Source organism: Juglans regia, chromosome 2 (genome assembly GCF_001411555.2).
Source record: "Juglans regia cultivar Chandler chromosome 2, Walnut 2.0, whole genome shotgun sequence".
Lineage (NCBI taxonomy): Eukaryota > Viridiplantae > Streptophyta > Magnoliopsida > Fagales > Juglandaceae > Juglans > Juglans regia.
In genome coordinates, this window is record NC_049902.1 from 29,713,839 (window position 1) to 29,731,896 (window position 18,058).

Here is an 18,058-nt window from a genome sequence, read left to right on the forward strand (position 1 = left end):
ATCGGTTAATACCCGATAATCGTATTTATTGAAAAAAAAAACGTTGTTTTTGCTTTCTTTTATCGATGACCTTCTTTCAGACTCACGCACTTCCTTTAGCAATCTCAAGCTCTCAGATTTCTTTCTCACTCAGTCTCTTGACACTCTTCTCTCAAAAGTTCAAAACTCAGCCGTCAGCCCTCTCGCACTTTGCCCTCAGTCTCACTCTCGATCTCTCAATCGGACATCCACTCGGGCATTTCAGCATTTCTTTCTCACTCTCAGTCTCTCAGACACTCTCCTCTCAGAACTCAACCCTCTCGCACTCTGCCCTCTGACTATCGGTGTTTTAATCTCTCTCTCATACAAAAGGTATGGATGATTTGAACCGTCGGGGTTCTTGAGTTTGGGTTGATATTGGTTGTTGAACTTTTGGATATTATGGATTTTATGTTTTCTTCATGATTTTCTGCTCTCTAGCTTTTCTGTTGAATTTATATCCTATTTTTAGGTATAGTCTTAGCACATTTCACCAAGTGATGTTGACATTGGCTCTTTATCTGTGTATTGGAAATCCCCTTTGTGTTGATTAGCTTATCATCATCATTTCTACAACTGAGATTTTTTTTTTTCTTGAAACTACACGTGGCTCTATAGTTCTCAAAATGTTGAAACATTTTTCAGAAGTGTGAGAGTCAAAGCACAATGGCTCTGTAGTGCTAAATAAATGGGTTGAGGACAGATGGCGTTCTGAATTTAATCACAATGGGATTGAATTTGTTGCATTTGGTTTCAGTTTGAATTGGTAATTGTAGGGACTAGGGATGCGGGGAAATCAGTTTATCATAGGTGTGAATTCCATGCGGTTTAATGTTTGTTTGGCTTTTACCTCTTGATCTAGTTTTCTATTGCTGCGGTGGATGAAATTGGCACTTTTGGTAGTCATAGTTACTGCAGTTTCTTTTTATGGGTGATGATGATATGTTGAAAATTATGTCGAAGATGATGCTGTTGAAATATGACAAGTATTGGGGAGATTTTGAGAAAGTAAATAAAATCTTATTTATTGCAGTTATGCTTGATCCGCGCGCCAAGTTGGAAGTTTTGGAGTTTTGGCTTACAGATTTTCTTGGCCATGAGCGAGCGTCCGAACTTACTATAAGATTAAGGAGAATGATTGAGCGGATGTATAAACAATATTCAAAATCCAATGTAGGTTCAAGTGTGTATGAGAGTCAAAGCAACACAACGTCTTATAATGTGGAGGATATTTATAGTAGGTATCGGCAGTATCAAGCATCAAGGGGTGTTGTAGAGTCCAAATCAGAGTTAGATCAATATTTTATGGGGAGCCCCTTGAAGGATTGACACCCAACTTTAATATTTTAATGTGGTGAAAAATTAATTCAATCAATTTTTCGATTCTTGCCAATATAGCTCAAGATGTGTTAGTTATTCACATATCTACTGTTGCTTTTGAGTAGGCATTTAGCGTTGGAGGTCGTGTCTTAGATTCATTCCGTAGCTTATTGGCCCTTGCAATAGTTTAAGCTCTTATCTGCACACAAAATTAGTTGATAGCTCCTTCCGTTAATGATGACTCCCAAGATGTAATGGAAGATGCGGAAATCTACAAGTTAGATACTGGTAAAATTCATATTTGAAGAATATTTTCATATAATCATTTCAATTAATTATATTTTTAACATAATTATTTTTTTCATGTAGAGAGATGATGATGAATATTTTAAATGAGACCGATTGAAGATTACTTAAATTTTCCTTACTAACTCACGGTAATTATTGAAATTCCTTATTTGATTGTTTTCCATATATGCTGGCTGCTTCAAATATGCTTGATAAGAGGAGTCTTATACAATTTGTATGCTTGAATTACATTTGCAGGTGGGTAGTCCAAGAAGTTCTTCACTGAGTTGTGAGATTTGTCACTAGACTAGGAAATAAGTTGTAAAGTCTCCTTTCAAACTTATTATGTTATTCTGACTTGTCCACTTAAGTTTGGAAATGATACTCAGGATGAATACCATTATGATCATTTTATACCATACTTTTTGTATGTATGATACACATATTATTTATTGATGAGTGAGTATTTAGTTGGGCGGCTGTTTTTTGTTCGTCTTAAGTATTCAGTTGTGATTGAATTCGGTAATCATTCTCAACTTTCATAAACCCAACTGGATCGGGGGGGAAACAAACGGAAAGCCGAAGGGCACACCAATAGTATTTTGAGTGTGTTGACAATGTTGTTATAATTTACTCATTTAACTTGTAGAACCAAAAGCAGGAAGGTATTTACACCAAAAGGATTAACCAAACTATTTAGGTTCATCATAGATCAACACTACACAACTATCATAGATCAACACCATGATCACTTGTGACCATTTTCTACTCATAACCATTTCTGGTTCGGTTAATCAGCTAACCGGTTCAGTTAATCGGGTAATAGTTTCAGGTCAGAATAGTGGTTTTCGGGTCGGGCCGGTTGAACAGGCCCCAGGCATAAAAAGGGCTCAGTGGACATTGGATCATTTTGCGTTCAGCCTTGCTGACAAAATTACTAGTGTTTTCTTCGCATGAGCTTTATGATTTTTGGCCCAATCATCCGTAGGGTTTTTTAGTGACTCGAGGGAGTGTGATTCGTGAGAAAGCTCTAGAAGAGCTGGAAAATATGCAAATTGCCAAGACGCGCGTATATAAATGGACTTCTGGATTTTCATTCAGTTTGATAGGCAAGTTGCCATGGAGGAGGAGGAGTCCAAGTAATACTACAAAATATCAAAGATTAGCTATCAGTTTGATAGCCAAGTTGTCAACGCTACTGTTAGAACTTCCAACTATCGAAAAAAGCTTTTCATTTTGAGGGGTTCTGATCCAAGGTTGCAGCAGCAGACTTGTTGTAGTTCTCCATTTCCTTTTTGTAGGCTTCCATTGCCTCAGCAGCTTTGTCATTCCAAGTTTTTCTCTCTACTTCATTCAATTCCTGTAACCGTGGGCAAAGAGATTATTGAAGCCTCTCTCTCTCATACGTTCCTAACAAAAAGTTCATCTAAAAAACAAATAAAATATACCTTCCATTTCACAGAAATAAGAGCATTGAGGGTAGAGTTATTAATCCCAGGTCGCTCTTCCAATAGATTCTTCCTTGCATCTTTGCTGCATCAACAAAAAGCATGACACTTACAAATAAATCTTTTTTCTTGATTGCCACACTGAATTTAGCGCGCATTTAAGATTGAAGATGATTTGTAAACACCTTACCTGAATAGAAGGTAAGAGGATGCAGGCCTTTTAGGCTTGTTAGGATCAGACTTCTTGTCCTCCTTCTGCTGCTGCTTCTTCTTCTGCTGAATTTCTTTCGTTTTCTGCACATTGGAGAACTATATATTAGCAGCAGTAAAAAGGCATAAAAAAAATATTTTATGATTGATTGTTTGTTAACGTACCTTGATTATATTTTCAGTTTTCTCCTTCTTCTTCAGAAGCTGAAAGGCCTCATGCTTCTGAAGTTTCATATGCTCTTCCTCTTCCTTTCTGAGATTGGCAGCTTCTTCATCTTTCTTCTGCTTGTAAGCTTCCATTTCTTGCAAATACTTTTCCTTATTTTTCTTTGCCATCTGCAAGTTTCAAACAGAGAGAATTGTGAGACTCGAACTAAACAGGAATTTAAGCCCGGGCAGTTGAAAATGAGTTAACCTCTTCATAAGGTCCTTTCTGTTCTTCTGTCATGTTTTTCCACTCTTCACCAGTGATCCTTGCAACCTATTATTACGAAGCCCAAATTCATCAAATTAGGGGTGAGCAGATGGGCTAACAACTAGAACAATTTTGAAAATGAGAATTGTGATTATAAATAAAATACCTCTAAAACATTCTTCTTCTCCGCAAGCAGTGCAGCTCGCCTATCGTTTGTGAACAAGAAGAATGATGACATTGGATGCTTGGGTTTCAATGGATCCTTATCCTTCCTGTGAACAAAAACCAGAAATGTTAGTAACCCCGTGATGAGAGAGTAGAGACTATTTGAAGAAATAGATAATGTGATTTACTTCTTCTTGGTTTCTTTTTCTGCTTCTTGTTTGAAATGGAGATACTGTTCAAGCAATTCCATAGCAGTCTTCTGTTTGTGCTCCTCATCCAAAAGCTTCATAGCTTCACTCTCGCGCTTCTCCTTCGCAATCACCTGCAAATAGACTTCCTTTTCAGCCTGATACTTCTCCTCGTAAGGCTTCTTCTCTTCTGCAGTGACATTCTTCCATTTCGCTCCCAAAATGTTGGAAATTTCTTTGAATTCAGCCTCTGGATTTTCTTTCTTAGCCTAATAAAAAAATCCCACCAAAACAGTCACCTATATGTACATAGATCCAAACATCTTGTTAATTCACAAAACCCATTTCCTGTTTTTACCTCATTCCAGTTGTCTTTGCACCATAGGATGTACGGTGGAGAAGGCTTTTTCTTTTCAGGACACGCCTTCTTCTTCTTGTTCTCTTTCTTGTCTTTCTCCTTGTCTCCCAGAGATTGACCAATAATAGGGAAAGTCTGAACAAAGAATAAATGAAAGAAATGATAGAGACTTCAGATCCCATGCCAACTTAAAGAATTAAAAAAAAGAAAAAAAGGAGCTTTCCTATACTTTCAAAGTCTTTTCTTTAATTTTCTTTATTTCTGAGCAACCAAACTGAAAATCATATTGCCGATTTAGAAAAGACGGTCCTTTCGAATTTATAGATCGAGAATAATTTAAAATCAAACCAAATGATTAATTATAAAATTTCTCTTCATTTTGTGATCAAACAAACGAGGAGAACGTAGAACAAGAAGGTCAAGAAAACGTACCACCGTGGGTTTAAACTCCTTCAACTTCTGCAACTTCTTCAACTCCATCTGAAGGTTCTCGTGCTGTCGGTCTCTGTTCTCAAGCTCTTCCTCCTTATGCTTCAACATCTCATCCTTGGCCTTCAAGAGCTCCTCGGCCTTGTCCTTCTCGAGTCTCAACTGCTGCAGCTTCTCTTGCATTTCCAGCAAGTCATTCTCAAAAGATTGCGGTTGCTTCTTTGACTGCTTCTTGGAGGCCGCTTTGCCCTTCTTGGGCGAGGACCGTGGCTGCGAGAGGCTCTCGTGGTTCTCCTTTTCTGGGTTATCGGCCGGCGGAACGGGGATCGGTGAGGGCTCGGAGACCTTCCCGGACAGGATGTTGGCCTCTTTCGCTGATGAGTTTTTCTCCTTGAGTGCCTTTCTGTTGTTTCTAGTCTTTTTTGTAGGGATTGGGCCAATGGGCATCTCGGCAACGGTCTCAGCCATGGTGGAAGAGAGAAACAGAAATACTAACAGAGAACAAGGGGTTTGGGTTGGTACGATTTACATTGTGAAGGAAGGGTTTCTTATAGTGAAGGCATGCAACGGTAAGATTTTTCAAATTTCAAATGGATTTTGAGGATTGGAGAGCTGTTTGGGATCCAAGTTTTATCTATTAAGCTAAATTTGACCGTTGGTAGCCTTAGATAATTCTTACTGCCAAATAAAGAGGGCGATTTGAGGTTTTAAAATTTAAAAGGCTTCCATGCCAAATATGTCTGTCTGTAACCAGTATTATAGAAGAAAATGCTACTCAATCGTCAGATGTATTGCTTGGCTTGTTTTTAGTGTATTAATTTTTTTTTCTTTCCAATATTTTTTAAACTTCTTTAAACATTTAAAAAAATATATCAATTTACTAATAGTCATTTCCTTAACTATTAAGTAAATAAAATAAAATACACGTGCGGTCAAAATAAGAGAGCAAAACTGTAACATTTTTCTATTATATATGATGGTATTGGAAAGGTACAAGACCTTACAACTTCAAGCTGTAAGATCGTGATTCGTGGGGGCATTGAAAGGACTGTTCCATAAAAAATGTTGGCACTTTCAATTGTTATTGATTTGTTGATGATTAAATAGAAAATAACCAAATTACTGCTTAATTTGCCTAAAATTAAATTTCTAACATGTTATTACAATCATGATTGGTAATGTAAGCTCAAGATTTGTGCTGACATTACTCTTTATTTTATGAGATGTTGGGAAAAATATTACATCAAAATATTAAAGATTACAAATTAATAATCTATTGTCAATACCAATTTGTACCACACTACCAAAGAGAAATTACTTACATCAGCCTACTGTTAATGTAAGCCTCAGCACATCAAGTGTTGTTGAGTTTAAAAAAAAATATATATATATATATATAACCACAGTGTGCAGAGAGTGCGGCTGATGCGTAGCCGCACTCCACTACCAAATGCCATTAAAGGGGTTGGAGTTGTAGTCATCCACCCGGTGCTTGGGTTTAAGATTGATCTTACATGAAGAATTTTACACCTCAGCTAAAATATGCACAACTGTTTATTTTTGTATTCTAACAACATTTCACACTATGCTAAATCACCGGTGGTTCTAAAAGACTTAGATAAATTTAATTATTTAATTTATAATTTATAAAAACACTGAACAGATTACCCAAAGGAAAGATGAGCTGAATGGGATCCTGAAACCAAATGGATCTGAAAAGTGTAGTATAACATACGTGGTGTGGGAATGTACCATTTGTCTACAGCTCTGGAAAGAAGAATGCCGCATCCAATATTTTCTCATAGCCTGAAATGGTTGAATTATGGATTTCATGCACCAAAACTATGGATGAATTTTTAACCATTTACAAGCATCTCCATTATCACGTCATTCCAAGAGTCTATTGGCCCAGGTAAGCACCAATGCAAACAGTCGGTCTGAACTTTTGCGTTTTTGTCGCCTGCAAATGGATGGAACTCTCTGTACGCACCTGGATGCCCATCAGGCCGCAATAAGGAAAGCAAGGTGAGGTCAAGAAGTTTAAGGTTCACGCCATCTCTGGAAGCTTCGGGTGCTGCCTTCTCAAACTCCACGAGTTCTATGTTGCGCAAAACCCTGTTCAAGTCCTTCAATTCAATCTCACCTTCTTTGACTGGTGCTGTTTTGGGGCAATTCCCTCCACTAGACCACTCTCCATTCTCGAAGTGATCTGGTGTGGAAGTCCTAAAGAATATCAGGCCCTTGTGATTGGATGTTACAATGAAGTTTAATACATATTGGAGGGCTTTGCGATAAGAAAAAACAAATCCCAACTCTGTCAAATTCCTTTTAGGACAGTTATGGCAACCCACAACAGTGTTGTTCTCGTGAAAGATTGCAGATTTGAGAAACCATTTGCCGCTTGAAAATATTATGTAATCCAAGTTCTGGTATATATCCGTCCATTTCTTGTCCAGTTTGTCAAGATACAGCTCAACTTCAGATGTTGAAACACCATTGAAATCCTCAAAAATAGCAGATTCGACAAGGAAAGGGGACCAAATATACGAGATGGTGAAGTTGTACGAGGGAAAGTGCCATCTTCTGGACCTATATTGTTCATCATGGTAAACTTCAACAGCTTCTTCCACCTGAGGGCAGTATAGGTCAACTGAATAGGCCAGACATCAGAAAATGAATGCCAGTCTCTAAGTAAAGATGCAAATGATAATTCAAGATCATCAACACCCAAAATAGTGACAAAACTAAATTAAAAGTCACAATAATCCAATTCCCAAGAAAGCATTTGAAATCAAAATAACACAATCCATAGCCTCCAAGACATGTTAAAATCATGACAAAGTGTCAGTGAGAATGGTCCCTTGACTAAGGAAAAGCAACTGGCCCAAAGTATGGGCCAAGATGAAGTCATATAGGTCAAGTACTTGACAAGGTTAATAGTAATTGGGCCTTCATGAATCCAATGTTGAGCTACAGCGTATAAATACCATTCACTCATTCAGGGAAAAAATGAAAATCCATTTATATACTGCATACTAACAAAGAGCAATACAAAGTCAGAGATAAAAAAATGCAGTTGTGGATAAAAGCAGGGCTGTGTTTTTTTTATAGGTAAAATAAATAAATAAAAAAGCAGGGGTATGTTCGAAATCTATTTTATCTAGCTACCACAACCGTACACTATAATTGTATAGGATATATACATACATATATATATATATATATATATATATAATAGCTTATAGGAATTAAATTCCATATATAACCAACACAAGCACCCTTGTAGAGAAATAATGGGAAATAACTTTTAACACTTCGCACAGGCTACTTAATTAGAATACGAGAGTTCGTTGACAACCATCTCCATATCAGGACCCCAATTCTCTGACATTTACATCCATATGAGTACAAGAATGTCTTGTGTGAATGCCTTTGGGGTATATAAAGCTGCTAATAAAAACCGATCAAAAAAATAAATAGAATGAAGAAGAATTGCTAAAACAATCAACATATAAAACCTCTAAATGAGTAGAAGTTACAGAGATAGCTGTAGTGCAGAAGCCAGATCTTTTAAGTGACTTGACGACTGGAAGTAGTAAACACCATTTAAGGATACGCACTATAGGTATAAAGAAAGTGTTTAAAAAGCAAAATAGCAAGGCCAGGACCAACAAAGCTTCTTGCTCAATAATCCAAATCCAACACTCGAATATGCTATAACAATCTTAACAAGTACCGTTGAGAGCATGCAGAGCAATGACTGCACATGGTTGCGAGATATTGAATCACCAATTAGTCCCCATGTTTTGTGCCTCATCATCTCAAGAAATCTTTCTGGATCAAAAGGCGGTAACTCGCAATCTCTTGGGTTCCACCTCCAGTGTAGGTACCCTGTATCCGGCCGCCCATTATTCATACAATTTTGATGACTTTCGATTGACTGGCAGCTCCGATTAGTGTAAAGAGGACCTGATGGATTTGCTATCCAATCCCCAGTAAAAAGATCACACTTTTCTGCAAATTTTTTTGCAACCAACGTTTACTTCAAAATACAAACGCACATATAATTATAAGAGAATACAAAATGACAAGGGAATCAACAATATAAGAGAATCAACTGTATGAGTAGTTTGTGTAATCCGGGTGGGATTCAACCGAGCGCAACTTCTGATGTCCATTGTAATAGGGTCGTTGATTTGTACAAGTTAGTTTCTGCAATTTCTTAAGCTGTTAATTTCAATTCCATCGTCATCTTCATTGCATTGCCAAATCCAATTAATCATTGCGTTGATAAAGTCCTCTTGATGTAGGCATTACTGACTCCCCTCGGATTCACTAGAATCGAGACTCAGAAAAACGATAAATCAACGGTACTAAAAAAAACAAACTATTAACAAAACCCCTAAAAATGTCAATCTCAAACTATCCACACTTGTCAAGAATTGTAACTTACCCTTCATTTGACCCTCTAGTGCATCCAATCCTAAGAAATAAGGTAAAATAACCAAAAGAAAACAACAACCAAGTGTAGCAGAATTCAATTACCTTTCCGAGGAACCTGATCTTCATTTTCTTGAACTTGCACAGATTGAGGTGGCTCTGAAAGCACGGTTTTCTCCGGTAAAGGGCTTTTTTCTTCCAAGACTGACGGAAGCCCCGTGGAACGAAAGAACACTAGACGAAAAGAAAGACCCATCAACAGAATGGCAATCATCAACTTCAGGAGCATACGGTTCTGAAAGTTTCGGAACCACTGCTTCCAATTTAGCTTCATTTTCTATCCCAACACCACTTGCTTTGCTCTGAGCTCTCGAACTCGGAGCAAAAGTGAGAAGCTTTGAAATATTGATTCGATGCGTGTTTCTGGAGCATTAACTTAACTATATGGGCTTTCGAGCTATACTCCAGACTCTGAAACTAGCGTGATAACAGATCAAAGTGACCGCGACATTGAAGACTTGAAGTATGTCATTAAATGCTCATCGCATGATAAGCCATTGGGAGACAGTAAATTGATAATAAGATAGATAATTTGAAGACATAAATTGAAATATTTTATAATTTAAGCTGTAAAACAAAAAAATATACAATTACGAGGTTCGTTCCGCTTTCCTATTTTTTGTCGGGATCTTTTGCTTATATATTTACTTTTGCTTATGAAAAGTAAAACCATTTTAGACTTTGAATGGTTCTTCAGTAGAGTATTGGTAGTATTTTTAAATTTAAAGAATATCTTTAAATTCATCTATATTAACTTATGTATTTTTAAATTTTTGCATAGTTATAAATAGTGCTTCTTTAAATTTGAAGAAGTACTATTCATTCTTCAAATATTATTTTATTATTTTTTTCTCTCTCCTATTCATTAAAATCAATTTTGTAGAATTTATATTAAGATGATTTTGATACATAAAATTTATATTAAGTTGATAATATAAAGTGGATGTTAATTGTAAAATATATATAAAAAAATAATTTTAGGAAACAAATAAAAAATAATAATATTTTATTATTATTTGGTTCAAAGATACATAAGCTAATGTGAGAGTTTTCTTCATATATAAAATCATTCTTAAAAAAATATGATTTTGCATATAAAAATACATAAACCACTACCAATGCTTCGTAATGGGCAGACTGGTTCTTCAGTTGGTGAGCAAATGATGTTCAAGTCTGGATCTTAGGTTTGCTAATGTTGACGTTTAGTTTTGGTTGGGTGATGACTAATTGATACACCAATTGAATTAATAGTCAACTATAAAATAAACCTTTGTGCCCATCCATTTTTTCCTTTTTTTTTTGTATTAAGAATTCTATTTCTAAAATTGTTTATTGACCCATCAAATAACTAATATTACAAGTACAAGTGAGGTGGTCTTACAATATCAGAACATTTTTTTTTTTAAAAAGTATATCTTCTCTCCATTATTGCTTAGCTATCGAAGGAAGATTTTGACGTAATTTTCGCAAAAGTTGAATTATCTCTATCTAAGTCCTATTAATTTATTTTTAGATCGACCCTTCTCATGTGCTATAAATAATTGATTCTTAAAAAGGGTAAAGGAGGAGAATCCAATGATACATTAGAAACCCAACTAGTTCCATTATCAAAAAATCTTTATAACCTCCTAACACTCCACACTCCGCATTATTTTTAATTTTTATTATTTTTTTCTTTTATTAAATATTTATTATATGAATAATGAATAAAAATTTTGAAATAATTTAAAAAGAATAAACTCAAAAAAAAATTTAAAAAAAATATTAAAAATTTAAAAAATTTAAAAAAGTGTGGAGTGTGGAGTATGGTGGAGGTTGTGTAGCAATGCTCATTTTTCACCCTATAAATCATGAGTGAACATTAAAAAATTAATTTTTTTTCATGTTTATTTTGTATATATTTACTTTTTTTTTTCAAAAGTATTATACTATGCTTGTACATTTCACGACTGTAAATATTATTTCTCATAAAGATATTGGCGTGAGAGCCTATCTGCATGTTATTTTTTGAATTAATGTTGAGTATTTTAATAAAAATAGAAAGTCATTGTTGATCTTAGATTTTATTATTTCAATCACATTTGATAATATGGTACATTTATGTCGTTGCCATTTAAAATGTACAACATCAACAAATGTGATAGATATAATAGAGTTTAGAAAGAACGAACGAACATATTTAGATATTAAATCACAGTTGGAAGGTTTTTTTTTTAAAACCAAATTCAGATGTGGGAACCAACATTCTAGTGGAGGGCCACTTGCTGGATGCCTATTGCCTGACATGAAATATACAAAAAACTTTTGGCGAATGATTAACAAGGTTTTTGCCACATCAGCTCTATGTACTAGACAATTTGCATGGTATAATCAGCTTTACCCACAAAGAGATCCATGGGTATGAACAAGAACATATATAAGTTGGTGAAAATTGTTTTTAGTTTGTGTTTTTTTTACAGATACATGTTTCAGTTTCAAAAGATTTTGATCTTGCGTCAACTATTAAAACACAACCAAGAAAACAGACCTTTAAGAGGGAATTGCACCCATCAATTTCGTTATAAGAAAACTGAAGCGCTTGCATCTCAACAACATCATTAAAAAACCAAACAAATATCAGAAGTCACATGATACTTCTGGGAACTTTCATACCAAATCCATGTTTTGCTTTCTGGACTCTGTTTAAAAGAAGAAAAAGAACAGAGTCAATGAGACATCACAAAGAAAGCAATTTATCGTGGGAAAAAAATAAATAAAGACTTGCTTTAGAAACTACATGTTTTTTTTTTTACACTTGGGAATTGATTCCAAGATGGGGGCAATTTAAAGGTACCGAGAAGGAAACTCATGCTATTTTAAATTAACTAACTAACGTAAGGGAACAAGTTCAACCTAGTGGTCAATGGACAGACTTGGGATGTGTTGTAAACTCAGACATCCTGGGACCATGTATCTAGAGTTTACTCTCCAAAGGTGGGTCCGAAGGACTCCATCTCGACCAGGTTTCACTTCATCAAAAATATTCCAAGAACTGACCAACTGGAAAATTAAATTTAAGATTCCTTAAAAAAACTCGGTGTGATATCTGCTTTGGAGCCATCTACATGGTGGATATCAAAACATTTTAGCTTTTATTTTTCAGTCCATCAGATAGCATTAAAATGTTAGAAAGAAGTGAAGATGATACAAAATAAAGTGAGATTTTGAAAAATCCTGAAGAGCAATTAAGACAAAATGATTATAATCTCAACCACTGTCAACAACTCGATGGACAAACATTTTCTAGGAGAATGAAATATAATGCTTGCCATGCTTTCTTTACTCTGATAACTAGTTTATAACATTTTCTCAGGATTTCAAGCATGCTTCTAAGTTCTAAGCAATCATAGATGAGCAGTACGGCTTACGTTGGAGCAAGTTTGCCCAGGCCATCGAGTTCTTCACCAGTTTCCTCATCTACAACTTTTCCAGAAATATCAACACTATAAAATCTATCTTCTGTAGTTGGTAGTCCTCTGCTGGCAAGTAGGTCTAGATCCCTTTTATTAAGTTCTCTCCCATTCACATGGACACCTGTGTTTCCACCTGCACAATTTGTTGGTATGGCATGGTTGAACTCTTCAATAAAAGGCTGCAAAACAAAAACCAATATATTTCCTTATGAATTCATAACATTAGATTATGTCACCAAACAAATGAATTTATAAACCACACCATGAAACAATAAATCTTACAGGTATTATGCCAAAGCAAGGATGGCCCATCACACCCCAGAATCCAGCTTGAAAATCATACCTGGTGACCACAGAATAAATAAGTGCAATTAATCAAAATTTTGCTTGCCACAATACTGCATGTTGGCACCAAGACCTTCATTATAAATTACAAATTATTAGAAAAAAACCATAGTTTTGAACCAATACTCAAGGTATAGGTTAAGCACTGTATTGAAGATAGTCATGAAATCCCATAAAGTGCTAGGGGTCTTGGGCCAAGTTATCCCTGGCCTACAACTGAGCTAATGCTAAAAATCTAGCACAAACGAGAAAATACAACTATCTTCACACCAAATTTAAGAACCCAAAGAAAGTTCAAGTCACATTTGGGCCAAAACTCCAAAAGGACCTGTCAAATTTATAATTGTGGTCCCTTGGAACAAATTCAATCTCTCCCTTAAATTCATGACATCCTCGTTAGCCCATTCTAGGTGGCAACTCAAGTCCCATACTTCTTGCCGGTATTGGCTCCAATACCATTTATAATGACTTAAGCAAAACTAAAGTCACATTTAGGCCTATTCTTAAAACAAACTAGTCAAGGCTATGATTAGAGTCCAATGGAATCAATTAGAAAAGAGTAAGAATTCCCTCATTGGCAATGTAGAATCCCATTCCCACCCTGATATACTCAATACAAGGTATTATACATAGAAACCACCCTTGATTTCTGCCTGTGAAAGACCTATTATATAGCCTTCATTTGTAAAATTATTCAACTATGGCTGAAATTTGACAAGTATCTAATAACTTCATAACATTTGGAATTACTTGATTTATCAGGTTAGAGATCAATAAAGAAAATTATATAATATAAACTCCTAAAGTCGAATTACCCAACAATCTTGCACTTCTGCTGTCATCTACATGGCACCATTCAAAATATTTATTTTTCTGGCAAAGATTAGATATGCATGTTCTGGAAGAGATATGAAGTACCAAACACTTGATGTATATTAACCTACCAATAATCTCCAGGCTGAATTGGCCCAGCTTGCTTTTCAGCCTTCTTAACCAGACGATCTGGTATAGGTTGCCCATTAACTGAAACATTAGGTCTTTCATTTTCCAGACTTTGAGTTGACCTTGAGAATTCTCTAAAGCTCTTCTTGATCAAGCCCACAAAGAATGACTCCACACCATTGTTGATTTTTGGTCGATCTTTCTCTTTGCTTACCTCCACAGAGTCTTGAGATAAACTTGTATGAAGATAATCATTGAATGAAACTTCCAGCTCCGTTGCCGCTGACATGTCTTTAACAGAATTTTGCCGAGAAGTGATCCTTCCCAAGACCATCTTGTCTTGGTCCACACGTTTACTGTTGTTTCCCTGCCCATTTTTACCAATTGCATGATTAGAGGGACAATAAGAATAATCCCGCAACGGTGAACTGGAAAGTTTTGGAGACAAGTCATCTCTTAAGGGCTGCTCAAAGGAGAGAGAAACATCTCCCTGGACACTCACAGTATCTGGGATCTCCTCAGATGAAGAGATGGAAGATGTAGTGAGGCCCTGTCTGTTTTCAGACTCGCTTAAGTTCAACCTTTGGCCTTCTGACTGCAAATAGTGTCTATTATCTATCAAATCCAAGTCATAACCAGAATTATCAAAATCATCCGAGCAGGAGTTGATGATGCCAGCATCCAAAGAAACACGAGAACTTGAATGGCTTTCATTTAATACCTCTTTAGAACCATCCCCACCCTTAGCGGATGTTTGCTTCGTTTCCTGTGGAATGGATATAATTAGCTTCCTGTTCACAATTTCAAACAAGATAATAGTTGAACAGCCACCACATTGCAGTTTCTGCATCTTGTTCTCTGTCATTTCAAGTCTTCTAGGCAGTTTCAGCAACTCAAAGCAAATATAGCAAGTTATGAATGGGGCGCCATCCCCTACAGGATGGCAACGCTGTCTATTCTCGTAAGCTGCCACCACCCTTCTCGGAGAAATATGACCAAGATCATCAATGTCCAAGTCAAAATCACTTGTCCATCTTGTGTGCCTTTGTGGATCCTGTGAGGTCAACTGAGGAGTAATGGAAGCTTGTGGATTAAAACCATGTGGCTCAGGATTGTCATAATGGTAGAAGTTAGAATCAGTAGGTTCCTTCTGAATCCTTCTATTGCTAAACGAGATGGGAGGAACTCGTGGAAGAACTTGCCAATTATGGTTGAGGCAGCGTAAACAAGAGCATGCAGGCTGGTGATAAAAGGTTTCAGGTTGATATGAAGCAAAGGGATTGGACTCCATGTACTGCCCACGAAAGTATTCATTAGGTGCTCGTTGTGGATATTGACTGGGTGGTTGATTAAGAGGCCTCCTTCTCATTCGTGGCTGATAAGGTTCCTCATATAAAGGAAACTCATCTGTGACATGCCTTGGAGGAGGATAGAAGTTCTGCATACCCATGTTATGGTGATTTGTGAAAGGAACATTTCCATGTGTATGATCCAAATAAGGGGGCCTTGGAACATGTTTATCCATGGCAAAAGGCTGCATTGAAACATTATATACATCTTGGCCACTAGGATCAAGACGAGTCCCATCAACAGGGGCCCTCGGTTTATTTTCTATAGCACAAGATCTGCTAAGTTGATCTTTCAACTCATCCAACTTCCTAAGCAGTTCAGCTCGATCCTGTTCTAATTGTTCAACTTTGTTATGCCCATCTAGGTCATCATCATGCTTCATCTGCTTGCCATAGTCATAAAATGATTCTGGCTTATAGCTTGAGGGTCCCTCATCAGGATAAGCAAAAGTTTGGTATCCCCTCTGATCAGCAACCGCCCTAGAGTTTCTGTAGAATTCCCCAAATCCATCTCTTTCCACACCCCGCCCGATCATATTTGTTGTAGTCCTTAGCCAGGCCAAGTTTTCTCCAGTACTCAAACTAGAATACTCGGACTTATTCATGTTCATATCATAATCATCCCCATGAACCCGATAGTCATCCGGGCATTCGGACAGTCCCATATATCTACCATGAAACCTACTTTCCTTCTCGGTGCCACTTTGTTCAAGCCTTAAGCCCTTAACCTCTTCCCTGACTTTTATACCATTATTACTCGGATCCTCTTTATTCTCTGGTTCTGATACTGAATTACCAATCGAATTGATAGCTTTTTCCCTAAAGATTCTCTCTTTCCTCCTATTCTCTTCAATCCCATCACTCTCCCTCTCAGTCTCAGAAGCACAGCCTACACTACCACCCGCTTTCTCTGACAAACTCTCCAATTTCTCAGAACCCCCTCTACCCCACTTTTCATCGGATTGCTCGATGACCCTATCACTCCCAGGCGCTTTCTTCTTCGCTGTATAATCAAAATTACAATTCAACCTCCCGAAATCACTAAATCAGTCTACATAATTGCTTTTGAAATCGTAAAAAATAAAAAGGAACGCCATAAAGAATAAAACTTTGACAAGCCTGTTTTAACTTTCCGACTCTTTTTTTCCGTTAAGTTCATTTTGATTTCTCCTAACCAAACGAAGGGGAGACAAAAGGAACAGAAGAAAACTCGGACGGAGAAACGAGAAAGAATGGAAAAGTTAGCGTACCTCGAAGAACAGCACCACAACCACCACACTTGTAGACAGTGTAGTCAGGAAGCTCTGGTAGGACGTTTTCACACTTTGGGCAGCGAACTAACCGAACTTTGGAACCCTCAGACATTAATAAGCATCAAAATCCAAGATTCAAAACCAGAACACCAAACAAAATCGTCAAAACGCCCAAAACAATCCCAACCCACCTCGAAACCCGTAAGCCCTTTTGCATTAAAAATCTTAAACCCGTACAAAGCAACAACAATTTCTATGAAAACATCATTGTGCTTTCAAAAGAGAAGGAAATAAAGAGAGACAGAAACCCAAAAAAATATAAAAATAAAAAATTACATAAACGAGTAGACGACATTCTACACGGTCCTAGTGCAACTGAGATTCGCGGTAGGCTTTTAAAAACTCAGACATTTTTTCCTTTCTGTAAAAACTAACAAATTCTAACGAAACTTCTCTTTCTGACTCTTCTCAATTTTCTAGAGAGAGAGAGTTGGCCCGAGAAAGGACAGTTTGGAGGGAAGGACCATAGTTGACCCGGTTCCCGACATCTTCCTGGAAAATAAAAGCCAGCCGTGACAATGACAAGAAGATGTGCTTGTGTGTGGCTGGAGAGTAGTTTTGGGACGGTAGCAATGGAAAGTAAGAATGATTTGTGCTAGTAGTTGTTATTGAGTTATGATGTATACATACTATATTGTATAATAATTATAAAACGAATATATTTTTATAAAATAATATTATTTTTATATGATGTTTTATAAAAATATTCTTTATTTAAAATATTATTATATAAAGTGTTATAAAAGATATTACGTATAAATTATTTTTCTCATTAGAGTCGGTGTGCCTTATGATTTATGATTTTATTATAAACAGTTATAGCAGCCGTTAGAAGTTGACATAAATACTCACATGACTGTTCATCACAAACAGAGAGCTTCCAGCCATTTATAAGCTGGTTTGTATACAGAATTGAGACGTGATAAGTTGGTGAATAATAAAGAAATATTTTGGAATTGAAATGAGATAAGTTATAAATAATTTAGATTAAAATATTTTATTGAATTTTGTAAAAGAAGAGTAAAAAGTTAAATAAAAATATTATAAAATTAAAATTTTATTAAAATATAATTTTTATTTAAAAATTTAAAAAATTAAATTATTTTTTATATTTTATTTAAATGTTTGAAAATATTATAATAATTAAGTAATGATTAAATAAAAGATTAAAAAATAAAAAATATTTATATTTATAATATTTAAATATTAAAATAAGATAAAAACATATATTTATCCAAATCAGAAACAAAGCTGTTTATCTTCATTTCTTTTGACTTACTCAGAGCTTCTCTATTTCACACTAGACAGTGACATTTCT

At 35.9% G+C, this 18,058-nt stretch overlaps 3 protein-coding genes across 4 annotated transcripts; all 3 read right to left on the reverse strand.

Annotated features, from left to right (window-relative positions):
• Positions 1-2,615: 2,615 nt before the first annotated feature.
• On the reverse strand, positions 2,616-5,367 carry LOC108987126 (high mobility group B protein 6-like). The gene is made up of 9 exons (XM_018959989.2): positions 4,843-5,367; positions 4,411-4,545; positions 4,053-4,321; positions 3,866-3,971; positions 3,700-3,765; positions 3,450-3,620; positions 3,265-3,368; positions 3,075-3,159; positions 2,616-2,986 (listed from the first exon to the last, which is right to left on the reverse strand). The coding sequence occupies exons 1-9, from the start codon at positions 5,305-5,307 to the stop codon at positions 2,858-2,860; spliced, it is 1,530 nt and encodes a 509-aa protein (XP_018815534.2). The 5' UTR covers positions 5,308-5,367; the 3' UTR covers positions 2,616-2,857.
• An 863-nt stretch (positions 5,368-6,230) lies between these two features.
• LOC108987161 (protein trichome birefringence-like 23) lies at positions 6,231-9,836 on the reverse strand. Its single transcript, XM_018960032.2, has 3 exons — positions 9,385-9,836; positions 8,576-8,853; positions 6,231-7,469 (listed from the first exon to the last, which is right to left on the reverse strand). Exons 1-3 carry the CDS (start codon positions 9,611-9,613, stop codon positions 6,696-6,698), a joined length of 1,281 nt encoding a protein of 426 aa, XP_018815577.2. The 5' UTR covers positions 9,614-9,836; the 3' UTR covers positions 6,231-6,695.
• A 1,980-nt stretch (positions 9,837-11,816) lies between these two features.
• Positions 11,817-17,275, reverse strand: LOC108987149. 2 transcript variants are annotated; one of them, XM_018960017.2, is made up of 6 exons: positions 16,678-17,275; positions 14,581-16,430; positions 14,081-14,445; positions 13,074-13,134; positions 12,747-12,970; positions 11,817-12,017 (listed from the first exon to the last, which is right to left on the reverse strand). In XM_018960017.2, exons 1-6 carry the CDS (start codon positions 16,790-16,792, stop codon positions 11,963-11,965), a joined length of 2,670 nt encoding a protein of 889 aa, XP_018815562.2. In that variant the 5' UTR covers positions 16,793-17,275; the 3' UTR covers positions 11,817-11,962. The 2 variants fall into 2 exon arrangements, with proteins under 2 accessions (XP_018815562.2, XP_018815561.2); XM_018960016.2 differs by having other exon boundaries at positions 14,081-16,430; positions 16,678-17,274.
• Positions 17,276-18,058: the final 783 nt, after the last annotated feature.

Excerpts from the sequence above, each read along its gene's own strand:
- LOC108987149 (XM_018960016.2), bottom strand. The coding sequence starts at position 16,792 with ATGTCTGAGGGTTCCAAAGTTCGGTTAGTTCGCTGCCCAAAGTGTGAA. Across the intron at positions 12,971-13,073 it reads CTTGCTTTGGCATAATACCT|CCTTTTATTGAAGAGTTCAA; the intron begins GTAAGATTTATT and ends TTTGTTTTGCAG. Across the intron at positions 12,018-12,746 it reads CTGGGCAAACTTGCTCCAAC|AGTCCAGAAAGCAAAACATG; the intron begins GTAAGCCGTACT and ends TCTTTTAAACAG.
- LOC108987126 (XM_018959989.2), bottom strand. The coding sequence starts at position 5,307 with ATGGCTGAGACCGTTGCCGAGATGCCCATTGGCCCAATCCCTACAAAA. Across the intron at positions 3,972-4,052 it reads GAAAAAGAAACCAAGAAGAA|GAAGGATAAGGATCCATTGA; the intron begins GTAAATCACATT and ends TTTTGTTCACAG. Across the intron at positions 2,987-3,074 it reads TTATTTCTGTGAAATGGAAG|GAATTGAATGAAGTAGAGAG; the intron begins GTATATTTTATT and ends CCACGGTTACAG.
- LOC108987161 (XM_018960032.2), bottom strand. The coding sequence starts at position 9,613 with ATGAAGCTAAATTGGAAGCAGTGGTTCCGAAACTTTCAGAACCGTATG. Across the intron at positions 8,854-9,384 it reads AGATCAGGTTCCTCGGAAAG|AAAAGTGTGATCTTTTTACT; the intron begins GTAATTGAATTC and ends AAAAATTTGCAG. Across the intron at positions 7,470-8,575 it reads TGCTCTGCATGCTCTCAACG|GTGGAAGAAGCTGTTGAAGT; the intron begins GTACTTGTTAAG and ends TACTGCCCTCAG.